This window comes from Aotus nancymaae, unplaced genomic scaffold (genome assembly GCF_030222135.1).
Source record: "Aotus nancymaae isolate 86718 unplaced genomic scaffold, 86718_ANA_hifiasm-v0.15.2.pri h1tg000029l, whole genome shotgun sequence".
Lineage (NCBI taxonomy): Eukaryota > Metazoa > Chordata > Mammalia > Primates > Aotidae > Aotus > Aotus nancymaae.
The window spans coordinates 71,071,929-71,098,073 of record NW_026988442.1 but is presented as its reverse complement, the minus strand read 5'-3'; the positions used below and the strand labels follow the sequence as shown (position 1 = coordinate 71,098,073).

The window sequence follows — 26,145 nt, the reverse complement described above, 5'->3', positions numbered from 1 at the left end:
TAGTGTATTCGATAATAAGATCCAGCAGTGGATCTAACGAGTCCCATTATTGAATTAGTAATGGGTTTCAAAGCCTGAACAGAAGTGATATTTTGAGATATGGTGCAACAACTATAATGTGATATGAATATGTCTATTACTTCTATTGGCAAATTCATAGTTGCTGCTAATGACTTCTGTGGTCTGTGGCATACATTCACAATAGAAAGAAATGCTAACTTTCAGTTCGAAGTTAAAATAAATCTATAATATTTTCCCAAATAAAGTTCCTGGATCTCTTCAATTCTATCTATGAACTTCTAGGTTTCCTGTGGACTCAGACTAAGAATCTGGAAAAGATGACGGGAAGCAATACTTCTTTAAACACCCTATGGGTGTGAGGCACAGTCTCTTTCATGATATTTTTACAATATGCTGTAAGCAAGAAATGGTTATAATTGGCAATGTTACTTGAAAAATGAGAAAACTGAGGCTCAAAAGTGTTATGTAACCTGCCTAGGGTCACATAGAGAATGAATGTCAGTTACACAATTACAGTTTGAATATCATAATCTAAAGCCTTTGTTTGCCTTTCCCACTGTGAAAAACCACCTAGAGAATCCACACAGTGTTTTAAATGAGCAGTTAGAAGATGAACACAATCAGAGCAAGAAATTGTTTTCAAGAGCAGTAGAAATAACAACTGGGAATGTGGGGTAGGATCCCCTAAAAAAGCATACACAGAGAAACAAAGCAAATGCTTTTGCACGTGCAAAAACAAGCCCATCCGGGATATGATAATGAAATCAATGTTTCAGGAAAAATTAATCTGATGGTAACAATTCAATGGATTGCAAAAGTAAGAATTATCATAATATTTTCTCTCCAGAAATTTTGTAGTATGTCTAAAATGACACATTATAGTTAAATGCTTTATCTAAAATTAGTTGAATCCTTTTGTTAATTTTCTGAAGCTGTTTTGGGAATTTTTTTTTTAAGATACATTCTTAAATATAATAACACAAAATATCTACTTACCAACACTTGTGCAACTTTCACCATCTACATCCAGCTTCCAACCTTCATAACATGAGCACTTGACTGTGTGCTTGTGCTGCTCACACACTTGGCTGCACTTTAGATGATTGCTACAATAATCCACAATTTCACATGTTTTATTGTCTTTGTTGAGTTGAAGTCCTTCAGGGCAGGAACAGACAATTCCTCTTCCAGGAACAACAGAACAGTGGTTGCTACAGCCTCCATTGTTCAGTGAACATTCATCTGTAAAAAGGAGGGAACAGATTATAGGTCTTCTCAATTGCTTTCCTCAGTTAAATACTAATCATTGAACTCAATTCTCTAAGCCTACAATTAGCCAGGATACTATAAATGAATATAAGAAAGCCCTATTTGGATTTTTTATTCTTCAGGAGTTGGTATAGAAATGATGACAGAATTCATCTGAAGGCCAAATTTAATTCTATATGATATAAATTGTAAATGGAAGATTTTCATTTCTGTAAAACTTTGGAGTATAGTTTGCTTTACCCCACAGATATAAAGTGCACGCAATATTTCTGCTATGACTGGAAAGATTATGCTGAGCCTTTTGGCAGCTGTGCAATATCATTTGTAGAGGTCTTCTAAAAATGATGCACATACCATGATGATCTGAATATCAGACATATCTTGATGTTAATAAATTAACAAGCATATCTTTATACATATATGAATATATATACATAATATCTATGTATATTTTGCAACATTTGTACAGTCTAATCTGGAGTTACAATGCAGAATGGATTACTTTGTCCACTAATGACTGCAGGAATTTAACTTTAGGTTAGGTGAATTGTACATTGTGCCTCCTATGTTGGTTTTTATTATTCATTCAATGATGTCATGGAAACATCATAAGCAAAACACTAAAAAAAAAAAAAGTTGTCCTGGTATTTTGGCTGAAACAATGAGCAATAGTATTGATTACATAGATAATATGATTAGTTTGTTAAAAAAAGATTATCTTTTTGAATAGCATTTAAATATATAGTTGTCCTTTAAATATATTTATAATTCTACTTTATCACCAAATTGCAAGTTCCATGAGGGTATAGAAATATCTATTCTGTTTACCAGTGTATACCTAACATTGAGTAACAAGTTAAAAATATTTGATGATTTTTTTTAAAGTAGCAAAATTGTCTAAAAGCACACGTTGCCCTGAAATTGATTCAGTATTGTCTACTTGAGAAAATTTCAATATGACATGCTTATAACCTTGAAGAAAATGGCAGATAATTGTCTTTGAAACTACAACATTACCCACCACTGTGTACCATTAGGTACATAGAAAAAAGGCCGAAAGAAGCTTTGTCTTTCTTGGCTTTAAAAATATTTTCAAATGTGTTTCAAACTCTGTTTAATTGTGTATGTTTTGAGATGTGTTAAAAAGACTATTATCTAATAATTGGTAAATTGCAATAATATTTATTTACATACTGCAAATACTGCTGGCTGTCTATGAAAATGTATCCAGTACAAAAATTGGCCTGAAATATAAGGTTTTAAAAAATATTTCTACATTTTAAAAGCTCTATATGGGCCAACTCTTCTTCATATAATTTTTCACCATCAAAGAAGCTATTGTAATAAGAAAAGGAAAATAATTGTATTAACTGTTTTCTCTAACAATTCAATTCAAGTTTGGTATTATTTTAGAAGAAATAAATAGATTCAGCTCTTGGTTCTCCAAATATGTTTGTTCACCCATAATCATAAGCATTTCAAAACAGCAGTCATTTCAAAGTATTTACCCCATTTTAGTTCAATTGACATTCTTTTTCAAGAATATTACTGTAAAGAAATGTCACTGTGCCCAGGAGGTAAAAAAGACATTGTTACAATGCTTTTAGCTTATTTCAAATGTCACTGTTCTCTCAGTACCAAAGTGTCTCTCTCTAATACTATCTGTAGAATGAAGTCACAGATTTTAGGTTAAATGAAATTCACATTGATATCTGAAATTGAATAAATGAATTTAATGCCACTATTTGCATAAGTAGAACCTGTTAATTCTTTCTTAGCCGTAAACTTGTCATTAATCTTGCAACTTCTTTAAAAACTTTTTATTACCTGACAAAGACTCTCTCCATGACCAAACACTAGTCAGGATCCTCTTAAGTCCTCTTCTTGACTAGACCTTAGCCTTGGCCTATAAAAACCGCAGACTCTAAGCACAAATTATTTCATCCTCCTGCCCTCACCTCCACCACCCCTCCCATGCCTGTGGGCCACAAATACATATTAAGAGACTTGAACAATCACTAGCACATTGTTTTGCAGCTAAAATGTGCATCCCTAGAATGACCCCAGCCCCTACATTAAATTGATTCCCTGAGAAACATCAGGGTAATAGGCAGATAGGCCCTGGACCTCCTCTTAGAACAGTTGCTTTAGAAAGCTTGCAATGATAAATCCTTTCTCTGTCTTTTTGAGATGTAAATCTTCTACTACCCAGAACTGCCTTCTAAGGAGCCAAGAGCTTTCTCTTTGAAATGCAAACATCTGAGAAGGTAACTCTAACTCTCATTCTCCCTCCCAGCCCAGCGGGCATCTTACTCTCACTTGCTGCCACTGCCTCCTAACACAAAGACAAGTGTGTTTTCACCTCCAGTGAAGCATCAATTATCAAAATCAGATAGCCTAATCTTGTGGACCAGCCCCCTTAGCCGCCTTAGTGCCTTTTCCTTAGAAAACTCCACCTTTAAAAGTTTCCAGTCTTTAGTTTTAGTGAAGCTGAGCTCAGTTCACACAGGAGTCTCTTTTCTATCACAAGAGTTACTAATGAATAAAATCTTTACTTACTGTTTTACAAGTTAGCATCTGGCTTTGTTTATCTTTGACATATTCTTATAGCAAAGATCAATATAACTCCATTTTAGAGTAAAGTCTATTTTTGTTTGTTTCTTAAGTGGAAATCCTTTTTCTTTTGAAATTATTTTTAAAACTCCCTAAAAATAATCTCTTCTTAGAAGATTTACATTCTTGGGTTCTCATTTTCCTTATATACATTGCATATAATCATAGAAAAGGCAATTTAATCCCTTGGCCAGTATTTGCTTTTTGTTTCTATTGTTCTCTTCATAAATTCACCACTTAAAGAGTGGGGTGTGTGGTTCAATATGCTACAGTGCTGCAATTATAATAGTCTTTTTATCTTCTCTGGTACTTTCTCACCAGATTTCTTCTTATAATCCATTTCAATCTCTATAATCTTTTGACATGTTTGGGCAAAACTCTTGAAGTAATGACTATATGGCTAGATAAGAAGTGGTTTTCAATTCTGAAGTAGACAAAGAAATGAATTAAAGGGAATTCCCTCATTACCCTTTTACTTTCCCAACTTGGAAAGTGAAGAATAGGAAAATAAGACTGTGTTTCCTTATTTTCTTCATTTTTCTCAATGGGTGTACTTTATGTCTTTTGCCTTTTATTTATTTGATTTAACTTGAAGGATGGGAAAAAGATGGAAAAGTACTAATATTTTTCAATAGCTGTAGCATCAGGCATTATTACCATGATTACCTAATACCATTGCCTCTATTCTAATTATAAGAAACCAACATTTTAAGAAATAAGTCCCCCACTCAAATGATTTAATTGAAGAAAAGAATTTAAGCTTACTGAAGTCTAGAGTTTTCCATACATTCTTTTTTCTTTTAAGAGTATTGATAGTTCCTTTTAGAATTGTATTTATAACCTTCATGAGCAAAACTTTCATCAACCCATTCCACTACAAATAAGCTGGGCAAGAAAGAAATGAATACAGAAAAATGAAGTTTGTCATATTTTATTTATAATTTTTGTTGGTTAATTTTAGTTGTTTTTCTTTTTTCTTGGTCTGAATCTTTTTGTATAATTTTAGCCTCGTTGAATGAAGACTGTTGCATTCACTGATTCAAGGTTATTTTATAAAATCACGACTTAAAAAAAGATATTTTGCCACATATGTTAAAAAAATCGTTCTTTGTTAAATCACTCAGTATGCTATTAATGCTCATTTGCGGTCAAAATATAACTTTAGGCTTCAATGTAGTTGTCTTTTCTACTTTCGTTCAGTCAGTTTCATTATTTCCTAAAGTCATTTTCTCATAGCCTCAAGTCATCTCATTATTGTTCTTATCATTTTGTAGACTGTTCTTCATTATTCTATTGATGTCACCTTCAATATTATCTGGAAAACACATTTTAAAAATCTCTTTGCTAAATCTCTGATCTCCCCAAAGAGAAGGAAATGTAATTTTCTTTTGTATGTGCTGGTTGGTAAGAAAGCTTGCTAGCCAACGGGATTTCAAAGCTCATTGAAATCATCATTTTAACTAGATAAAGCATACTAAAGAAAGCTGTCATATGAGGACAAAAACTGTAGAGAAAATTATAACAAGTTGGATAATATTCAATCGGTTTTGTTATCCAGTCTCTTTCTCTTCCTAAAAATCAGTTTCTGTTGTAATGATTAGAAGGCATATCAAAATATATAGGGTGGTGGTGAGCTCTATCCCATAAATGAGGAATAACAAGTTTTTCTTGTTCTCAGTGACTCACTTAACAAATAATCAGTTCAACTAGGGGAACAGCATCGGCCACCCAGAGATCTAAATGATGAACACAGCTCTACAATTAAGTACTTCTATATAGGTTAGCTTTTTCTGTGTTGTATTCAGAAACTTCTGATCACATTTAAAACCTTTTCTATAGCCTTAGAGTATCTGAAAAATGTAGATAAGTTTCACTGCTAAAAGTTACATTTAAAGGAAATGAAGGAATGAATGCTACTATATTAAGTAACAGCAAGTAAACTAAAAGGTTGTAGTTTCCATAGAGAAGTCAATGCAGTTAAACATGTAATACCACAGAGATCGCCTTCATCAGAGCCATCAGGACAATCCTTTTTCCCATTGCAGAGTTTCTCTGGCTGCAGGCAGACTGAGGTGTCATTAGCACAAGGATACTTGGGTGGTCCACACAAGAAACTGTCACAATCATCTTCATCTGACTGATCTTCACAATCAATATCTCCATCGCACACCCATGCTTTGTTGATGCATCTCCCTTAAGAAAACAGAAATAGCATGTGTTTGATTTTTGTGATTAGGTCATTGTAATAATGAGTGGCCATTATTGTCTTCAGTCACAGGCAGAATTATGTGTCTTTAGCAAAATAAAACAACATCTATTTGCTTATTATTTGACAGTTTATTTTCATGACAGCATTTGAATATTTCTTGTCCTGGTCATTAAAGTGCTCTTAGGGTTTGAGCTTTGATATTTTCTTTAGTTTCAAGTCATTGCTTGAAACTATATTTAAATATATATATATATATATATATATATATATATATATATATATTTAAAGAGATAGAGAGATAGAAGGTTTCTGTGACTAATTGAAAGTTTAATCACAAAAATAAAAGCAAATTTTAAAGATACATTTGTATATCAGTGCTTTTTATATCCCTAAATTTAGGTAAATGCTATTGGTGCCTGTCAGAAACCCAAATTCAGGTAAATACCTTATTTTAGCAGGAGAGGTTGTCCTTCTATTTATATTTATAACCTCATCACCCCAACTCCCCACTTGACATATTTACATGCCCTCTTATAAGTGAATGTCAAATTGCATCAACCATTTTGGCAGCTAACATATGTATAGATAGAATTTATAGAAATTTTTTATTGTTTCTAGCAGAAAAAAAAATAATTATTGTTTAGTCAGCATGATTCAACAGTAACAGTGTGAAACACAAAGAGAACAATGGTCATTGTTGTCGTTTTTTTGTTTTACTTTGTTTTGTTTTGAGATAGAATTTCCTCTAGTTACCAATGCTGGAGTGCAATGGCATGATCTCGGTTCACTGCAATCTTCACCTCCCGGGTTCAAGCAATTCTCCTGCCTCAGCCTCTCAAGTAACTGGGATTATAGGCATGTGCCACCATGCCCGTCTAATTTTGTGTTTTTAGTAGAGATGAGGTTTCACCATGTTGGTCAGGCTGGTCTCAAATTCCTGACAGATGATCCACCACCTCAACTTCCCAAACTGCTGTTATTACAGGCGTGGGCCACCATGCCTGGTATTGTTGTCTATGTGAATGGTTCACTGCAAAGTTTCCCTCCTTTCCAAATTGTCTTTCATTTACTTCTAATTAATTATCCTTTCTAGATTATACAATGTTCAGTTGTAACATAAAATCTTGTTTTTTTCTTTTTCTTTTTTTTTTTTGAGATGGAGTTTTGCTCTTATTACCCAGGCTGGAGTGCAATGGCATGATCTCGGCTCACCACAACCTCCGCCTCCTGGGTTCAAGCAATTCTCCTGCCTCAGTCTCCTGAGTAGCTGGGACTACAGGCATGCACTACCATGCCCACTAATTTTTGTATTTTTAGTAGAGATGGGGTTTCACCATGTTGACCAGGATGGTCTCAATCTCTTGACCTTGTGATCCACCTGCCTTGGCCTCCCAAAGTGCTGGGATTATAGGCGTGAGCCACCGCGCCCCACCCACAAAAAATTTTTAAATGTACCTAAAGATAAATACTATTGACTGACTACATACTAGCATCTTATAAAAATAAGTGGGGTAGGCAGGGCATGGTAGCTCACGCCTGTAGTCCCAGCACTTTGGGCACTTTGGGAGGCTGAGGCATGTGCATCATGAGGTCAGGACTTCGAGACCAGCCTGGCCAACATGGTGAAACCCCATCTCTATAAGGATACAAAAATGTAGCTGGGCATGGTGGTGCGTGCTGTAATCCCAGCTACTTGGGAGGCTGAGGCAGGAGAATCACTTGAACTCAGGAGGTAGAGGTTACAGTGAGCAGAGATCAAGCCACTGCACTCCAGCCTAGGCTACAGAGTGAGACTTCATCAAAAAAAAAAAAACAGAAGAAATTTTCGCAAAAAAAAAAAAAGGTGGGGCAAATATAAGGGAAATGAAAAATATTACACTGTATATGTCCAAAAGTCATTATGTTTTTAAATATCTTCTCAAATCTTATAGGTAAGTAAATTTTAAAATAATTAAAATATAGGGGCAAATGTTTTATTTATAAAAATATATTAATAATTCCTTACACTATTATGTCAAATAAAAAATATATGTTTCCGTTCCATAGATATGGATGAAATATAATATTTCAGTTCCATAGTTACAAAAATACATTTGATATTCAACATGTTGTTAATATAATCATATAATTATAAAATCATTAAAATTACATAATGATTACAAGAAACTAAGAATTCAAAAATAGGTAGCTAGTTTCAAAAATAACATAAAAACAGATTTCATATCTACAGAGAGCATATACTAGAAGAAAAGGCCAATTAAAATTTTACATACAAGAAAGTATTTTGGGTTAAAATGCACAAGAACTATATAACATTTATACAAAGGAAATTCCAAAATTAAATTCAAAATTCTACAAAGAATATGAAAAAAAAAAGCCTTGAATAAAGATACTGTTTGGTCTTGAATAAAATCAGGTATTACTGTAAAGACACTAAGTTTCTTTTAATTTATATAATCCTTTCAAAATAGTAACAATATTAATGCCACCCTACAAGTTTATTTTAAATTAAAAAAATAAAACTACAAAAATCATTCATAATCTTAGAAAAACAAAAAACAAAACAAAAACCAGAGACATCTCAGTCAGTAGTAACTATATATGCCAACTATTTAGAAGCAGTTTAAAGTAATAGTAGCTAAAATACTTTTTATAAATGAATATCAATAAATATATCAATAATTAAAGGTCACAGAGACATTAAAAATAGGTTCATTTATGTAGATGGTATATATATATATATATATATATATACATATATATATATGTGTGTGTGTGTGTACAAAGTTGGCAATTCAAATAGTAGAGAACAAAATTAACGATGTAGTATCACCTCATTAGCCAATCTGGAGGATAAATAATAAAGCTGAATCTTCACTTGACTTCTTATGCTATGACATATTATAGATATATCAAAGAGGTAATCATTTTAAAATAAGGATGATAGAAATACAAATATTAAACTGAATTTTATAAACATTGTATTCCATATTGCAACAATAAACTCCATAGACAAAGTCAGTGGACAGTCAGTAAGTCAGAAAAGACATTTCATCATATTTTTTAAAATATTTCGTTATATGATAAAAAACATATTTTTAAAAAATACAAGGATTATTTTAAATCAATAGGATAACAATCAATCCAAGTGCAAGATTCATAAAGAAATAGTAATGTTTTACAAACATAAGATATTGAACATCCCTTTTAATTAAAAAGGGTAAAGTAAAATAACCAGTTGACACCCTTCCTTCTCTATTAGACACATCAAGATCAAAAAGTTGAATAATACAAATCTAGATTTGACAAGGATGTAGGAAACAGCACAAATGTCAAAGAGGCTACAAATTATGATAACTTCTCTCCATGGCAATATCAAGAAATCCAGAAAATAAAACGTGTCAACTCTTCACCACAGTAATTCTAATTTTAGAAAATATTTTTGTAAATATATTTGCATAAATGCACAAAGATGCTAGCATATGTATTGATGTTTCATATATATTAGGAAAAGGCAGGTAACAATTTAAATAATTACTGCAAGCCTGGTGACATCAACTACAGTGCATCCATACATTAAAGGTATATGCTTGAGTGAAGAATGTGTCAATCTACATTAGTGAATAAAAACTAATTTCCAAAATTGATTAATTTTAAAAAGGCATAGAACTCAGTGTATGTAGGCTCTGATATGTTGAAAGGGATTTAGCTATTTATCAATATCTATGACTATATTTCCACACATTTATTAATATAAGTATATGAATAGACTTGTCTCTACTTGAATTCTTTCTGGAGGGCTACACAAGAAATAGTTTAAAATGATTGCCTCTGGAAAGAATTAGTAATTGGAAACTTGTAGGAGTAAGATTAACTTTCCATTGAATATTCTTGTGCTGCTTTATTTTCCTTCTCCCATATACTTGCATAAGTTTTCCATATAGTGGCTCATTTAAAAAAATAATTATGTACACACATATGCAATGAAGCCTAACAGATTCAATAGCTTTCTTGTAAAAATTATAAGTTGAAGTTACTCTTGCCTTTCCCTTTCCTAAGGGCTTTCAGAAACGTAAGAAAGCATAAAACCTGCTCCCCGTCACCAAGGAGCTTGTAATCTAGTTAGAAAGACAAGATCAATGCATAATATATCATTGTAGTCTAAAATATGACATTCAATACTTAAGCATTAAATTGTATGAAGTCATTTGAAAGGGTTCAAGAATATGCAAATTTCCATTTTTAGTTTGGTTTATCAAGATGCAACTACCTTTTTTTTCCCAGAGACATCACTAATCCATGATGGCATTTCCAACCACTGACTCCAGAATGACCTTAGAATTGTTTCAACAGATATATCCATAAATCACTATCAATCTTTCAGAGTCAGAATAGCAGTAAAGCTATTTGCCATCCCTGATATAGATACTGCCTGGAAATGGTAAACAAAAATCATATTTAGATGGCTGTAAAACTTTAAAACAAATAATGTCACCAGAGATATAAATAAATATGAATACATAGCTTAAATGAATTGTATGAGCTTAAACAGCTTCCCTATTTTTATTGATTTTTCAGGGGCTGTTTGAAGCTTAATTGCATCTCTCTGTTTTTATTTGTTTGGTTTTAGTTCTTAGCAAAATGTAGATAAGAAGGTGAACCAGGTATGATAAGTTTAATTAATTTCTAACTCATGAACATGAATTAGGTAAAACCCAAAAGCAAATGACCTCAGTAAAAAGGCTTTAAACATATTGATTTTTATTTGATTCATATCAAGATAAATCCTTACCTAAGTAAGTACCTAATCAAGTCATTGGACATAAAATCTTGAATGAACAAATATCACAGATTTCTTTGTTTAAGCTTCCTTCTTTATATGTAAGAAATAAGTAGTCATTAATCATAGTAAAATGTATTATAGAAATTATAAGTATCTAATAAAGAGAAAATCCAAAAATCTTTAAAGTTTTTAAAATGTGCCTGAGTCATTCAAATAACCAAGTAAATCACTTGGTGTTTACTAATTCTTTTTTAGAAGATGCCGAAAACTATATTAGATAATTAGTATGAAATTGAGCTCTACAAACTATTTTCTCATTTATTTATAATGATGTTTCCAACTTGATAACTATGTGTGAAAAACTTTATTTTAGTAACTGTAGTTTTGTCCTTTGAGCAAAGAAAATAAGAATGAATAAGTAACAGCAACAGCAAAATTTAAAAAAAAAAAAAATCCTCAAACCCCAGAAATTTGGTTAAATACCACTACAAAGTCAACAGCTATAGAAAAACTAAGTTTTTATGATTGTAGAAAACATGCTAGTTTTCCAAAATAAATTGATCCAATCTCTCCTAGAGTTTCTCTTTTCTGTGTTAAACTCTTGACCATTTTCTGAAATAGATGTATCTTTTTCTAAACTGACTTGTTTAGAAAATACTTGTTTATATTTTAATAAAAGATAACACATGTTATAATGGGATGATTTCTGTTCTGGGATATGACTGGCAGTTTATATTAAGAATACAAATATTAATATGAAGAAGTGAATCTTTGAGAAAATCTAAATAGATTTACTTGAGACTATATTATTATACTGTCTTTTTGAATACTAATCTAAACTTTTTTATATTACTAAACTTTAGTGTTACCTACATATTTATTTCTCTAACAATGCTTGGTTTCATTTCAATTTGGCAAATATTTTTTGAGTATTAGATGCTTGATTTGCTACTGAAGAATGTAGAAAGATGGGGACGACAAATTCCTGATCTTGTGGAGCAGTAAGTCTAGTAATGACAAATATTTCAATATTGAACATATAAAATACAGTAAGATAAAAGCCATATAACCATCAGAGAATGCTATGGATTTTCAAGGAGGTGGAAAATCTATATGATTGGAAGGATAAGAACAAACTTTACTGAGCCACTCTTTGGAACGGTATTTTGAAGGATGGTAGAAAATTTTACATAAAGAAAAAAGCATTTAATACAGATGGCTGCCTTATGCATACAGTCTTAACATTCAAATATATACCTTATGCAAAATCAAAAGCAAGTAAACGGAACTGGTAAAATAAATAAAAATTTAATAGCATAGTGATTACTCCTGCTACTCAATGGGAATTTGTCAGGGCATAGATAGTAAAAGAGAATCAGTTCTTCCTTATGTCGACCTTCGTTTCATCTCTAAGTGAATTCATTATAAAATTCTAATTTTTATATTTGCTTTTTATTTTATGCTAAACATACCTTGTTTATATTATAGTTACAGGTACAAATTATCATCAGAGCTATATACACAGAACCATGTACGCTAAGTTTAATGGTTGATTTTGGGGGGTAAATTTGAACATATGCAGTTTTACATGCTGAATATTTAACCTTATTTGTTTAATTCACACAAAATATGAAACTCTTATCTAAAGGCATAAAAGCAGGAAAGAGTGGCACCTGTTAAAAAAGTAAGAATGAAGCAGTTTGTGGCCCCTAATTCAAGAAGTGTTTCTTAATCTGATGAAGGTTAAGAAAATTGAGACACTTTTTGAATTAGCAGTGGAGATTGTCTATATGATTCAGACAAACTTGAACGATTGAAAGATTTTTTGAAAGTATGTGCTTAGGTCACATCTTGAGAGGTAAGAGGAAGCCAAAACTGTGTGTAGAGTGGACTGAAGCTAATGACCATCAGGGGAAAATGGTTGGCCACACAAAGATTTGAGTGAGAGATCAGGAAAGCTTAACCTTAGGTTATGAGATGTGAGTAGTGAATGGAATGGATGATATGGGAGCTACTGCAGTGGTAACCTCAATAGGACTAGTACTTGGAAAATGATTTCGAGTTAGAAGTGTCAAACGGTGCTTTCTGCTTTAAATCTGAGTATACAGGGAATTAAATATTCTAATAGAAATGAGAAATTCTTACTCATTTCTGACTTTGAAGAGAAAGTAGAATGTTTAACATTGCAATGGGAAAAAAATGGGTTGCAAGTAAAGAGTAAATGTCAGTGGCAGAGATTTTGGAGGCCTAGAGTTGATGGTTAAAATTAGGCACAGAAGAGATTGATATGAAGACCTGGCAAAAAGATGAGAAGGAGCAAAACAAATTAAGAGAAAAACGTCTGCAATGCTGGACATATATTATATTCTTGACAAGTACATTTTTAAATTACATATAACGGATAGGCAGAGGAAAAAGGGCAAGGGAAAGTGAAATAAAAAGAGGAGTCTAAATGCTATGTGGCTAAAGAGAAAAATCCAGTATGAGAATTCACAAGAAAATATTACAAGGAGAGGACATGCAGCAGGGTTAAGGGTTGCAGAGAAGGAAGCATAAGTGCAGTACTAATAGTGAAAAATGTCATTCGTTAAGCTTCTACTGTGTTCTAGGCACTCTGTGTACATTATGCCAGTCATTATTATCATATCTACTTTACGGATCAGAAAACTGTAATGTAGAGAGGTTTAGTAACCCATTTGCACTCATGCAGTTATTGAATGGCAGAGTAGGACTCAAAACACAGAAGAGCATAAACTGAGAAATCATTCCTGGTGACCATGGAAATAGCAATTTCCACCAAGGGAAGCGACTGCATGTTAGATTGCAAGGGATGAAGGAAATAGTGGACATAAGACATCTAGGTACTTACATGAGGTGATTTAATGACGAGAAGAAGGAAGACAGGGAAAACGTGACAGAATCAAAGAAATGTTTCTCAGGTTATTGAACTAGATATAGTTATGGAGAGAAAGAAATATTAGTGTGGAGAAAAAAAAAATGGAATGCCAGGCAAGAAAAGTAACTAAGCTCCCACGAGGATTAGGAGGTCACAGGATCAATATCTGAAGAGGTGTCTTCTTGGGCAAAAAGGAGCATTGTCTATTCTTCTTTATAGACAGGACTGAAGGGAAATCAGAAGAATAGGCATACGACAAAAGGTTTAAAACTGTCACTGGGAGGAATCAAGGAAAAATATAGGTTGGCTTATAAGAGGAAATATGCAAAATATTTTATTAGCTTTCTGGCACATAAACAATGAACAGCTCACCATATTATTTTCATCAGAAATAAATAGAAGTATTCCATAGGGCTGGTGACAGAAAGAAAAAAAAAAAGGGCCATGTTTAGAAAGACTTCATATATAACCCACCATATAATTCTAACAAAATCACTATACCCATTATAGGATATTTTTGGTTCTAATAATCCAGATTGGTTTTCAACAATGATTAAATTCATCATTTTACTCTGTATTCACTGATACAGCAATGAGGGAAGGAAAACAAAACAATCCAAAAATATACAAGAATAATGGTTTGCCATTCACAGAAGCCCACAGTGGATTTTCTACACAGCAGATGAGAACAGAGTATGATAGTTCTGTTACATTCTTCCGCTAATGATCACTTGTTCTTAACTTTTAACCCTACTCAGGGACTTGATTTCAAAATGTATGTTGCTTATTTCAATGGACTCTAGAGTGGAAGGTAGATGAGTCAGCACTAAACTATCACCACTCTTGGAAAGATAGTCAATCAAAAAAGGACACAGTAAAAGTTATGACACCTTCTCAATCATTCTTCCTAGCCACTTTTCCCCATATATAGAGACAAATAATGACCATAGTTTCTTATGAATTCTTCCAGAAATGTTTTCATTATAGAAAGAATATACTTTTGTTTTCTTTCAGTTAATCAATAGGACATGCTGTGCCCACTCTTGTGCTCCTTCACTTTTCACCCAACATGTAATCATAGAGAAGTGTCCATGTCAGTGCATTATAATGACTTCCAAATATGCAAAGCATTCTACTACACAGAAATATCATATTTGCACCTAATGCCCTATTTTGGCCTATTTAGCTTGTTTGCAACATATAACGACTAAAGCAATTTAATGGCAAATGAACATTTGAAAAGATGCTGAAAATAATATGTTATTAGGAAAATGTAAATTCAAACAATAATGAGATACAACTGTACACCTATTAGAATGATGGAAATCTGGAACAGTGACAACACTAAAGATTTTCAAGGATATAGAGCAACAGGAACTTTCATTCACCACGGGTGAATGAATGCAAAATGGTACAGCCACTTTGGAAGAGAGTTCTGCCATTGCTTACAAACACTGAACATACTCTTACCATACTATCCTGCAAATGGACTCCTTGGTATTTACCCAAATGAATTAAAAACGTATGTCCACCCAAAAGCCTATATGTAGATATTTATAACAGCTTTATTTATAGTTGCCAGAACTTGGAAACAACAAAGATGTCTTTTAGTAGGTGAACAGATTAAAAAATTATGGTACATCCAGACAGTGGAATGTTATTCAAAGCGTAAAGAAATCAACTATCAAATTGTGAAAAGACAGGGTGGAAACTTAAATGCATATTACAAGGTGAAAGAAGCCGATATGGAAAGGTCTACATACTATGAGATCCAATGACATGACACTCTGGAAAAGGCAAAACCATGGAGAGGGTAAAAGGATCAGTAGCTTCCAGGAGCTAAGGGAGAGGGAAGAATAAACAGACAGGGTACAAAAGATGTTTAGAGCAGTGAAATTATTCTCCATGATACTATAATGATGGATACATGTCATCGTACATTTGTCAAGATCTATAGAATATACAACATCAAAAGTAAACCCTCATGTAAACCATGGACTTTGAATGAGAAAGATGAGTCACTGTTGGTTCACTGATAATAACAAATGTACCCCTCTGATGTAGTATATTGATAGCGAACGAAGCTGTATATGAGAGAGTGGTGGGAGTGTATATGAAGTCTCTGTACTTTCTGCTCAATTTTTCTGTGAACCTAAAATTGGTCTGAAATATAGTCTATTTTTTAAAAAGTCATAAACATTTTGATGTATAGTACTACCCATTTCATTCAGTTCTAAATATTTAAGCATATGTATTATGGTTTCTTAAAACATTGATTGTTTTGAAGTCAAATACATTTTTTAAAAATCATTCTGCTGCAGATTTCTAATTTGTTTTGTGTGTAAAGAATGCTTTTTGTAAATTGCCAATTATTTGAAATACTTTAAGATTTCTTTGGAACCTAACATAATCGTCAAATTTGAAAGAGTTTTCAATAACTTTGGTGTACATGGAAGAGTATATGTATATGTGTATTAGTTTAATTTTATGAAACATTTAATAAAGCTTTAAATATCTTTGTACATCTCACTCCTCAAATGCATGAATATATCTATATGATAAATATTTAGAGGTGGAATCGTGTGTGTAATTGTAGACATATTGTAAGCATTGAAATACATTGCTTTCCATAGAGATTCACCAATCTCCATTGAAAGCAACGTGTCTTCTTCCTCTACTCTCATCAACATGGGCATTACTGGGCTCATTTATTATCAAGCAACTGATGTTGAAAGAATATAATCCCACTGTGGTTTTGAACCACATTTTTCTTATAGGTGTTATGGAGTGAATGTTTGTGTCCCAACAAAATTCATGTTGAAATCCTAATCCCAGTGTGATGGCACTGGGAGGTGAGGCCTTTGGGAGTTAATCAGCTATGAGAGTGGTGCTCGCATATCATAAGAAGATTGCCATCTGCAAACCGGGAAGAATGTCTTAAACAGACACCAGATTTGCCAGTTCTTGATCGTGGACATCTCAGTCTCTAGAACCATGAGAAATGAATGTTTGTGGTTTAAGCAACCCAGTTTATGATAATTTGTTATAGCAGCCTTAAAGAAGACAGTCTCATTCTCCACCTTTTCCTATTGCAATTATTCTGCTTGTCATATCTGTGCTGAATTCTTAGTCATTTTAGGAGTATTAGTTTTTATTTCTTTTTCTTGAGGATCTCAACATACTTATTGTAAACTTATTTTTCAGACATATTGCTTATTTTCATTTAATCATGAATAATTCATTTTGTAATGACTGATTTTGATGAGATAGCTTTCTTCATGTATGTTACAATTCTGGTGTGTAATCTCATTTGGATCAGAACTTTCATTTTTCTCTCTGACTTTATGAAATCAATTGTCCCTATCTACAGGTACTGCTATTTTGACTTTGGCCCACCCCATTATTTCCAGCACTCTTGGTTCAGAAATACAACATATATAGATATATATATATATGTATACATATGTGTATATATAAGTATACGTATATATATATATACACAATGAGATTCTATCCCCAAACAATATTGGACTTTTATTAGATTCAATCTTTAAGCCAGACAGAAGTTAGGCTCAATTGCCGTAACTGTGTCCTCCCATCTCTTTAGGCAGAGGACTTCATTTAGGTAACTACCCCTGGCAGCAACTAGCAGTGATACATATATTTTGTCAACTCTCCTTTCAAAAGCAAATGGATTTCTTTTCAGGTTCTGATTTCCAGTAATGCCTGCCTCCAGATCCCAGCTTCACAGGGGACAGCTTTATTTCTATTGACCCTAAGATCTGAGCAACTGTTCATTTCTGCTAGCCTACATACCCAACCCAATAAAGTACTTAGCTTTAGCTCGGCACACCATTTGATACTGTACTATATTTCTGTTACTCAGAGATATATATTTTTTGTTCATAAGGCAGTATCTCCCTTATTTTATCCTGTTATATTTTATCATCACTTTTGTGTGTTGAGAAGTGAAAACAGAGAAGCGGAGAGAAAGTTCAGAGTGTAAACTTGAAATCTCACCTTCAAATGAATTCCTTTTTCATTGTCTTAATGACATTAGAGTACTTATGTGAACACACAGCTATTTATTATTACTGTCACTACTGATAGGCAATATATTGTTTCTAATTTTTTACTATTAAAATAAAATGTCTCATTGAATATCTTTATACATATATAACCTTATACAATCCTACTCTTCTTTACATAAATTTCTAGAAGTAGGACAGAAAGATTAAATTTACTTTCCTATAAGCAGCTGGAGGGCCTATTTCCCCGTTACCTTGTCATCACTACGTAATATCAAACTTCTCTTTTATTTTTCTAATCTAAAGAAGGGCATTTCTGAGTTTCTTTTCCATGATGGAGTGACCGAAAATTCACTTTCCTTTTCCCCAGTTATAATACAACTGCTATTTGTTAGTCTGGAGTGTAAGAGAACAGATGTGGCACAATGCAATTATTGGTCAAAAATAGGTCCTTTGAGATTAGAAGCTCTTAAATGATGACTGTTCTATTGTACTTGAAGTTAGCTCTCATTCTTTTCTTTATAGGAATTTAAAAACCTTATTAATGTGTCTACGTTTAAAGACCAATAGATGAAAATTTATGTATAAAAAAGCTATTATAACTACCATATATAAATTAACTAGCCTGAAAACTTCTAATGTTCAAGCTAACATTTTAAAAATCTTTGAAAATAATCATGAACTCTGGATTGAACATTGTGGGTAGTTTGAAGGTCTTATAGCTTGTCAAACCGATAATTTAAAGTAAATGAAAAAATATCAGAAGTTTTACAGATGAATACATATTTTAAACATTTACTTATGTTTGTGGTTCACTTTAATGACTGAAATGTTCACAGAAGTCTATCATAAATGTGACTTTGTAATTGTGCAACTCTTCCAAAGTTGGATAATTTGTGGTTTACTATATCCAAACCACAGATTAAATCAGAAGCAGATGGATGGTTAAATTATTATCTTTCACTTTTTCCTTTTAAATTGCAACATATGTTTTATCACAGTTCTATTTTACATTAAATTTTTGCTTACCTAAAAACTATTTGGTAGAAACATCTGAGGTTTAATTAAGAGCATTCTTAAATAGATAATCCAAATCTCAAGTCAATACACATAAAATTGTCTCATAGAATTCAGTTCTCCAAATATATAGAAATTTAAAAACCTTATTAATGAGCCATGCTCATCATTCTTCAGATTTATTTTTATGTTAAAGTATATTCACAGGATGTTGTTTTATAAGTGCTCATTGCAAAATATGAATATATATTTTAAAATAAATCACAAACACTAAAAATATTCTGTTAAATTTACTTAATCCTAATATTTATTGCTTATATGCTTTTGCCGCATATTTATTTTTTCACAACAGAAAGTTCAAACCAGTTTTTGCTAATACATAGCTTTGAGAATTTACATTACTGTGAATCTCTTTATAATTTATTTCTGTATAGAAAAATTACAGCCTGGTTTTATGTTTTGCATCTAAATTTGTTTTAATAGCATATCCAAGTAGTTAAAACTCAGGATTTTCCATATTGTTTTATATTTTGTTTTCACAAAACTTTGCCACTTTCTTTTTCATGTATGTTTTAAAGACTGTTAGCTGCTATGTTTTAAGATTAATACAATCAGGAAAATGCCAGAAATTATATGGGGAAAATATACACAATATATGCTTTGAAGTATGTGAACTTGAGTCAAATAATTGGTTCTTTAGCATTAAGATTATCCTATTAAACAAAATCTATTTATGACATCAGTAATTCATTCATTTTACAATCATTCATCTATTAATTTTCAATTAATATATGTTCCAAAAAGACCATTTCTAAACTTAAAACTACATTTTTCTAACAAATAACCCTAAAATTATGACTCCTTATATAACAATTGAAGAGAGTCACATAACTGTGAAAAATATTATTGAAAAAAAAAACATTTTGGAAACACAATTATCTTGCTAGGAATAGGCTCCAGGAATATGTATTTATCTCTACCTATGTTAGCTTGCATTTATTTTTCTTATTTCTTATTTGAATCATTAATTATAACCAAGAGGCATATTTAAGAAAAGAAAAAAAAGACCCGGCACAGTGGCTCACGCCTGTAATCCCAGCCTTTGGGAGGCCGAGGCAGGTGGATCATGAGGACAGGAGTTCAAGACCAGCCTGGCCAAGATGGGGAAACTCTGTCTCTACTAAAAAAACTACAAAAATTAGACGATCATGGTGGCACACACCTGTAATGCCAGCTACTCGGGAGTGTGACGTAGAGAATTGCTTGAACTCAGGGGGCAGAGGTTGCAGTGAGCTGAGATCGTGTCACTGCACTGCAGCCTGGGCGACAGAATGAGACTCCTGTCTCCAAAATAAATAAATAAATAAATAAATAAAATAAAAAATAAAATAAATAAAGTACCTTTTTATACCTTTAAATGCACATCAACCATGTGGTTTTCACAGCGTTTGCTTACACCCTCTGCAAATTCTCATTTGTACTTTTTGTTTGGAATATGTAAATATAGGGAGCAAAAGAAATCACTAAGATTTCATGATTAAGCAACTGAAAAACAATTTCACATCAAAGAGAGATTCCAGAGATGATATCCTGAAATATATAGAAAATTCTTTCCATGGGTTATTTGGAGGATGATCCCAATCATTTCACAAATTACACAACAATAGCTCATTGTAATCTACTTTTCTCTAAACTTCAACATATCATCTGGCATAAAGAGGGAAGAAAATAAATTTATCATTTCAACTGGAACCTAGAATATGTAATAAAATATAGTAGAATAAAGATATTCTATTAGTATGACTTTTCCATTTTGGTTTTCTATGTGTACACACATACACACACACAAACACCCACGAAATCAAAATGAAACAATCATAGTAATAGAATGTCTTTATAAAACACAATAATGGCCTCAGTGACCCTCAAATAAAAGGTTTAAATGGCAGCCAGCATCTTCCTCATAATAGAATTAAGCAATAGTACAGTAAAATTTAGGAAATTAGTTGAAAATAAACATAAATAATTCTGTCTTTCCTTTCTAAGTCATCTTCATTTGAATTTTAGAGTGAAGCTTTATCTACAGAAAGAGGAATGCTACCAGCTGGTTTAGCATCTTGTCTCTTTCTAGATTCTGAATTTCCAGATTCTGTATTCTAGATTGTCTGGTTTAAAATCCCAAATTTCAAAAATAAATAAATAAAGTAAAATCCCAAGTCTGACATATTGGCTCTGTGAACATGAGCAAGTTAAAAACTTCTCCTTGCCTCATGAATTCATGCAGAGAGCACTCACAGAATTATGCTAGCCTCATTGATAGTTCTCCCTAAATGTTAGCTTCTATTGTTGTTACATATAGTATGTGAGCACATCTACCAGAAATATAAGATTACTTTTTAAAAAGGTGAGAAACAGATTAAGGATGGGTCAAAAGAACTCCACACTCAAGGAGCCCCAATAGAAGCTGAAAGCGATGTTCACTTACCTGTACTCCAACAGGAAAACTTGGTTTTGTGGTCACACAATCGTATGGTACCATTGCAACCTTTTTCATCACTACCATCTTCACAATCTTTTTCTCCATCACAGCGCCACAGATCAGGAATGCAATTACCATCGGGATGGCATTGAAATTCATTCCCATTACAACCAGCAGGAGAACGAATCTCTTAATTTGAAATGAAGAAGAGAGAAGCAGAGGGGGGTAAGACAGGAGAGAAATTGTGATTTTACTTGATGGTAAGGTTTTTTCTTTTCACTTTTTTTCTTTCTTCAGGCATTATTCTAATGTTAGAGATAATATATTTTTACTTTAGATGGTTAATAGCTATAAATGTACTCTAGTATTTTCTAATTCATTTAAATAACATTAATAGTAACAGAATGATTTTTTTTTGCCTCCCCTACAATTTCTGAAAGTACTATGTACATTAGAAAAGAACAAGTAAGGTAATTTGTGGATATTCTGTTGTAGTTTTTATTCATGTCTAAAGGATAAGATCCTTGAAGGGCTTTTCTCTAAGACACATAAATGAGGTTATGCATTCTAATCTTAATGATAAGACCTTGGCTGACTTTCTTATCTTTCTCTAGGTAATTTCTTTCAAATTATTAAGAGGCAAATAACCAAAAACTAATAATTACTTTCTGACTAACAAAATCTTTGAAGAATAGCATCCAAAAATTTGAGAAATACACACACACACACACACACACAAAAACCAGATAATAAATATAACACTGAGTGTAGGATTTCAATTCTAGAATCAGAATAGACACTTAAATGTAATAATTTAATGAGATACTATACACTCAAATTTATCAATTAGTAATTCATTACAAAGATCAAATAACACTATTGTCCCAAATCTGGTGATTAAAAATATAGGATAAATTCTGCAGGTAAGCATAAAAGTAAGAAAATATAAATGTTGGGATATAGGTGTTTTTTCAGTTTAACAATTGAATAACATAACTCATCCACAGTTTATTAAAATTTGTGTTAACATCTAATATTATGATATATTAATTTGTATTTTCAAATACTATTATAAAATAAATATTTAGTAGATATTTTTAGACCAAAGTTTTAATGTAACAAATTTATTGTGTATCTTATATAGTTAATATAAGCTACCTATAGCAACAATTGATCTATACAATTAAATTTGAAGCAGGTTCAAGTGAATTTCTCATTATTTCTTGTGCTGGTTTGGTAGATATCTATGGTTATAAGTTAAGGTTAGATTAATCTAAGGTCAAAGCTAACAATAACACTGATATCACCAAAGCACTCACTTATTCTTTTGAGACCTCTATTTGTTCAGTGAGAATGCATCAACAGGGTTGATACGAGGATTAAATTAGATATCTATAAAGGATTAATTCAATTACAAAGTTTTGTTGCTGCTATTTTCTATAATATAATTTAGTTCTTTATTTTTTCTTTAAAGACTTTCAGCAACTATAATCTGTCAGATGATACAATATTATAAAGATACACAAAATGGACTTGACCATACATCCTAAGTATTGCTAATGCAGTAATGTTGAACTCGAATAACCAAGGAGAAATAACCCTGTGGAAGCAAGTGTAAAGAAGTTCTGTTGATTCGAAAACATGAACTATAATTCATAGGAAATTATTAGGACCAATTTCCAAAGTTAGTACTTCTAAAAATATATGCAATAATAAAGCATTTAGTTTTGGCTTGCTTTAAATCCCCTTCCAAAACCAAAAACTTTCCTTTTCTAGTTTTCTAACTATCTAACTCCTTCTCACTTTGGACATATCATCTTTATGGTTAAAAAAAAAATACTTGGTTTACACATATGCAACCAATAAAGATGGTAAAGTCTATGCTCAAAGGGAAGATATATATAAAATGTGATCATTTCCTATCATATTTATTTAGTATCTGCAGAGTGCCCTATATAAAAATATATCCATTGATTCAAACAAATGCGCTTGGAAAATATTTGGAAAAAGGAAAACAATAAGAAATAATGCAACAATAAAAAAGAAAAATTAACAAACAATATAGTATAACAACTACATCATATTTACATTGTATTAGGTTTTATATGTAATAGAGAGATGATTTAAAGTATATTATGGGAGGATGTGCACAGGTTATATGCAAACACTGTATCATTTCATATAAGGAACTTGAGCATTCTTGAATTTTGATATCTTCAGGGTCCTGAAACCAAACCCCAGTGGATATGGAAGGATGACCATATTACAGACATAAGTACAACAGTTGTAAAAAATAATTTTGGGACTGGTTTCATAAACAAGATATTGTGAAGTCTTTAAGACTAGGGTATAACTTGAAAATCCTATATTAGTTCAATATTCAGAAAGAAAAAAGAGACAACTCAGATAGACCTCCAAGGCCCATTCAGCTCTGTGCATCATTCTCCAGTGAAGAGGTCACCTTCCATGCCGCAATGAAAGGGATTTTTGTTCTTTTTTCTTCTACTTAACTTTTCTTGAAAACAAAACAAAACATACCCTTGCTCAGCTAACTTTTATAGCTTGTAATATGAGCTCAACCAGTAACATTTAAAAATTGTATTTCAGGTAATTGCCAATCAGAGATTCCAAATATTTAATAAAGACTGGAAAGTGTAATCTATTGATTTTTCTATACTCTCTAAAATAAAAGCCAAAGACTGGCAGCTCATATATTGAATCTGTTTCTCAGTATGTTTAATTTGACAAACACACTATTGGCCTTTTAAAAATCTGAGAATTTTCTATAAAAACCTATATTATCTAGTATCTTAAAAATTGGGGAGAGTCTTAGGCTGGCATCCTTGCAAAATTAACAATTGCTACCTGCTTTACATGGGGCCAAGCTCAAATACATTAGCACCTCCTATAAAGATCAAAGCAGAATCTTTGAGGAGAGAGAGTATGCTGTTATTGTCTAAGATTTTTTCCATTTGCTTTGCTTGCTATTGTTTGATTTATCTGTGCTTCATAAGTGAATCCACTCATTTGTTTTCTTATTCTAAATAAATATTTACCTTATAAATATAAATACAAATGTTATATTTCCCTGGGGACTTTTTTTTCCTCCTTGAGCTACCCATGTCTAAACATCCGTATGCTAGTATAACATCTATTAAGGGTCAGTCACCATAAACAAGTGCATCATAGTAACATAAAACAAGGGTATAGTCCAGAAAAGAAAATACAGTATAACACTGTAAACTTTCAAATCTAAAGAGGATAACAATTCTGTAATAATGCACACACACATCACTAATGTGCAACTCAATGTCTTCTTTTTATTATTCCCCCCGGCCTGGATTGCCTTCCTGTCTTCAGGACTTCACCTATTAATGTCCACGATTTTTGTTGTTTTTATTATTGTTGTTTTAGAGACAGGGTCTTGTTCTGTCACCCAGGCTGGAGTACAGTGGTAGAATCATGGCTCACTGCAGCCTCAACCTCCTGAACTCCTACAGTTTTCCCACCTCAGCCTCTCAAGTAGCTGGGACCACAGGTGTGGCTAATTAAAAAAAAAAAAAAATCTGTATAGATGGGAGTCTCACTTTGTTGCCTAGACTGGTCTTGAATTCCTGGCCTCAAGAGATTCTCCCGCCTCAGCCTTCCAAAGTGCTGGGATTCCAGGCGTCAGCCTCTGCACCCAGCTAATGTCCATGATTTTTAGGACTAATTAGCCTTTAAAAATACCTAGGATTGGGTCTATAGATTCAGGAACTTCATGAGTGGATTTTAGGGGTTTTATAAAAGCTCAGAAATTACACATGATGCTTTTTATTGATATGCATATTTTCCCTGTGTTGGGAAGTTAGAGCTTTTCTTGACTTTCAAGGTGGTTTTCAAGAGGAATGCCAAGACCTCACATTTCTCTGAGTGTTTCTTTATCTCCCTTCCTGTGTACCTTGCATGGATACATTAGCTTAGATGGCATTCCATTTTGCTTATGCTTTATATCAATTACATTAGATTGAATTAAAACCCAGTGGAAAAAGGACAAACCATCAGCTCCTTTTGATTAAAAAAACAAATAAGTGGTCAGTTGTGGTGGCTCACACCTGTAATCCCAGCACTTTGAGAGGCCAAGGCATGTGGATCACCTGAGGTCAGAGTTTGAGACAAGCCTGGCTAATATGATGACACCCTGTCTCTACTAAAAACACAAAAATTAGCCAGGCTTGGTGGCTCATGCCTGCAATCCCAGCTATTTGGGAGGCTGAGGCATGAGGATCACTTGAACCCAGGAGGTGAAGGTTGCAATGAGCCAAGATCATGCTACTGCACTCCAGCGTGGGTGACAGAAAGACTCTGTCTCAGATAAATAAACGGAATTGCCTATTGAAAGCATCCCATTTTACAGAAATGATTAATATTCCTATAGTTATGCAAATGATAAGTAGCAGAGATGAGATTCAAACCCACATAATTAAATTTTAGAGTCTGCTCAGTTTTCTTCTTATACCATTTTCAACTTCTTTTCTTGAGGCTTTTCTCATATAAAGCCTCAAGAACAAAAATATAATTCATTCATATAATAAAAAAGCATTTATAAACTCATTAATTTTTATATTTAAATCACTGCTATTCAGACTGTTTTCTAATAAAATTTATCATTTATTTTATGCTATTGTAAGATCATGATACAATTTGTTCTTTCAGGAAAAGATCAATAAATTACCAGTTGTGTGAGGCAGACTAGTATTACAACATGGTAGGCATTTTTAGGCACTGGGATATAGCAAGGAATAAGACAGAAACTCATTCTCATAAAACTTGGTTATATTATATCTTATG

General features: G+C 32.5%; 1 protein-coding gene across 1 annotated transcript in view; it reads right to left on the bottom strand.

The window, feature by feature from the left end:
• The window catches only part of LRP1B (LDL receptor related protein 1B), a 1,560,879-nt gene that overhangs the window by 636,381 nt on the left and 898,353 nt on the right, over nt 1-26,145 (bottom strand). The window contains exons 22-24 of the mRNA XM_064382912.1: nt 21,322-21,504; nt 5,896-6,096; nt 1,018-1,263 (exon numbers count right to left, since the gene is read on the bottom strand). Coding sequence (XP_064238982.1) covers nt 1,018-1,263; nt 5,896-6,096; nt 21,322-21,504 — 630 coding nt within the window. The remainder of the gene's footprint in view (nt 1-1,017; nt 1,264-5,895; nt 6,097-21,321; nt 21,505-26,145) is intronic.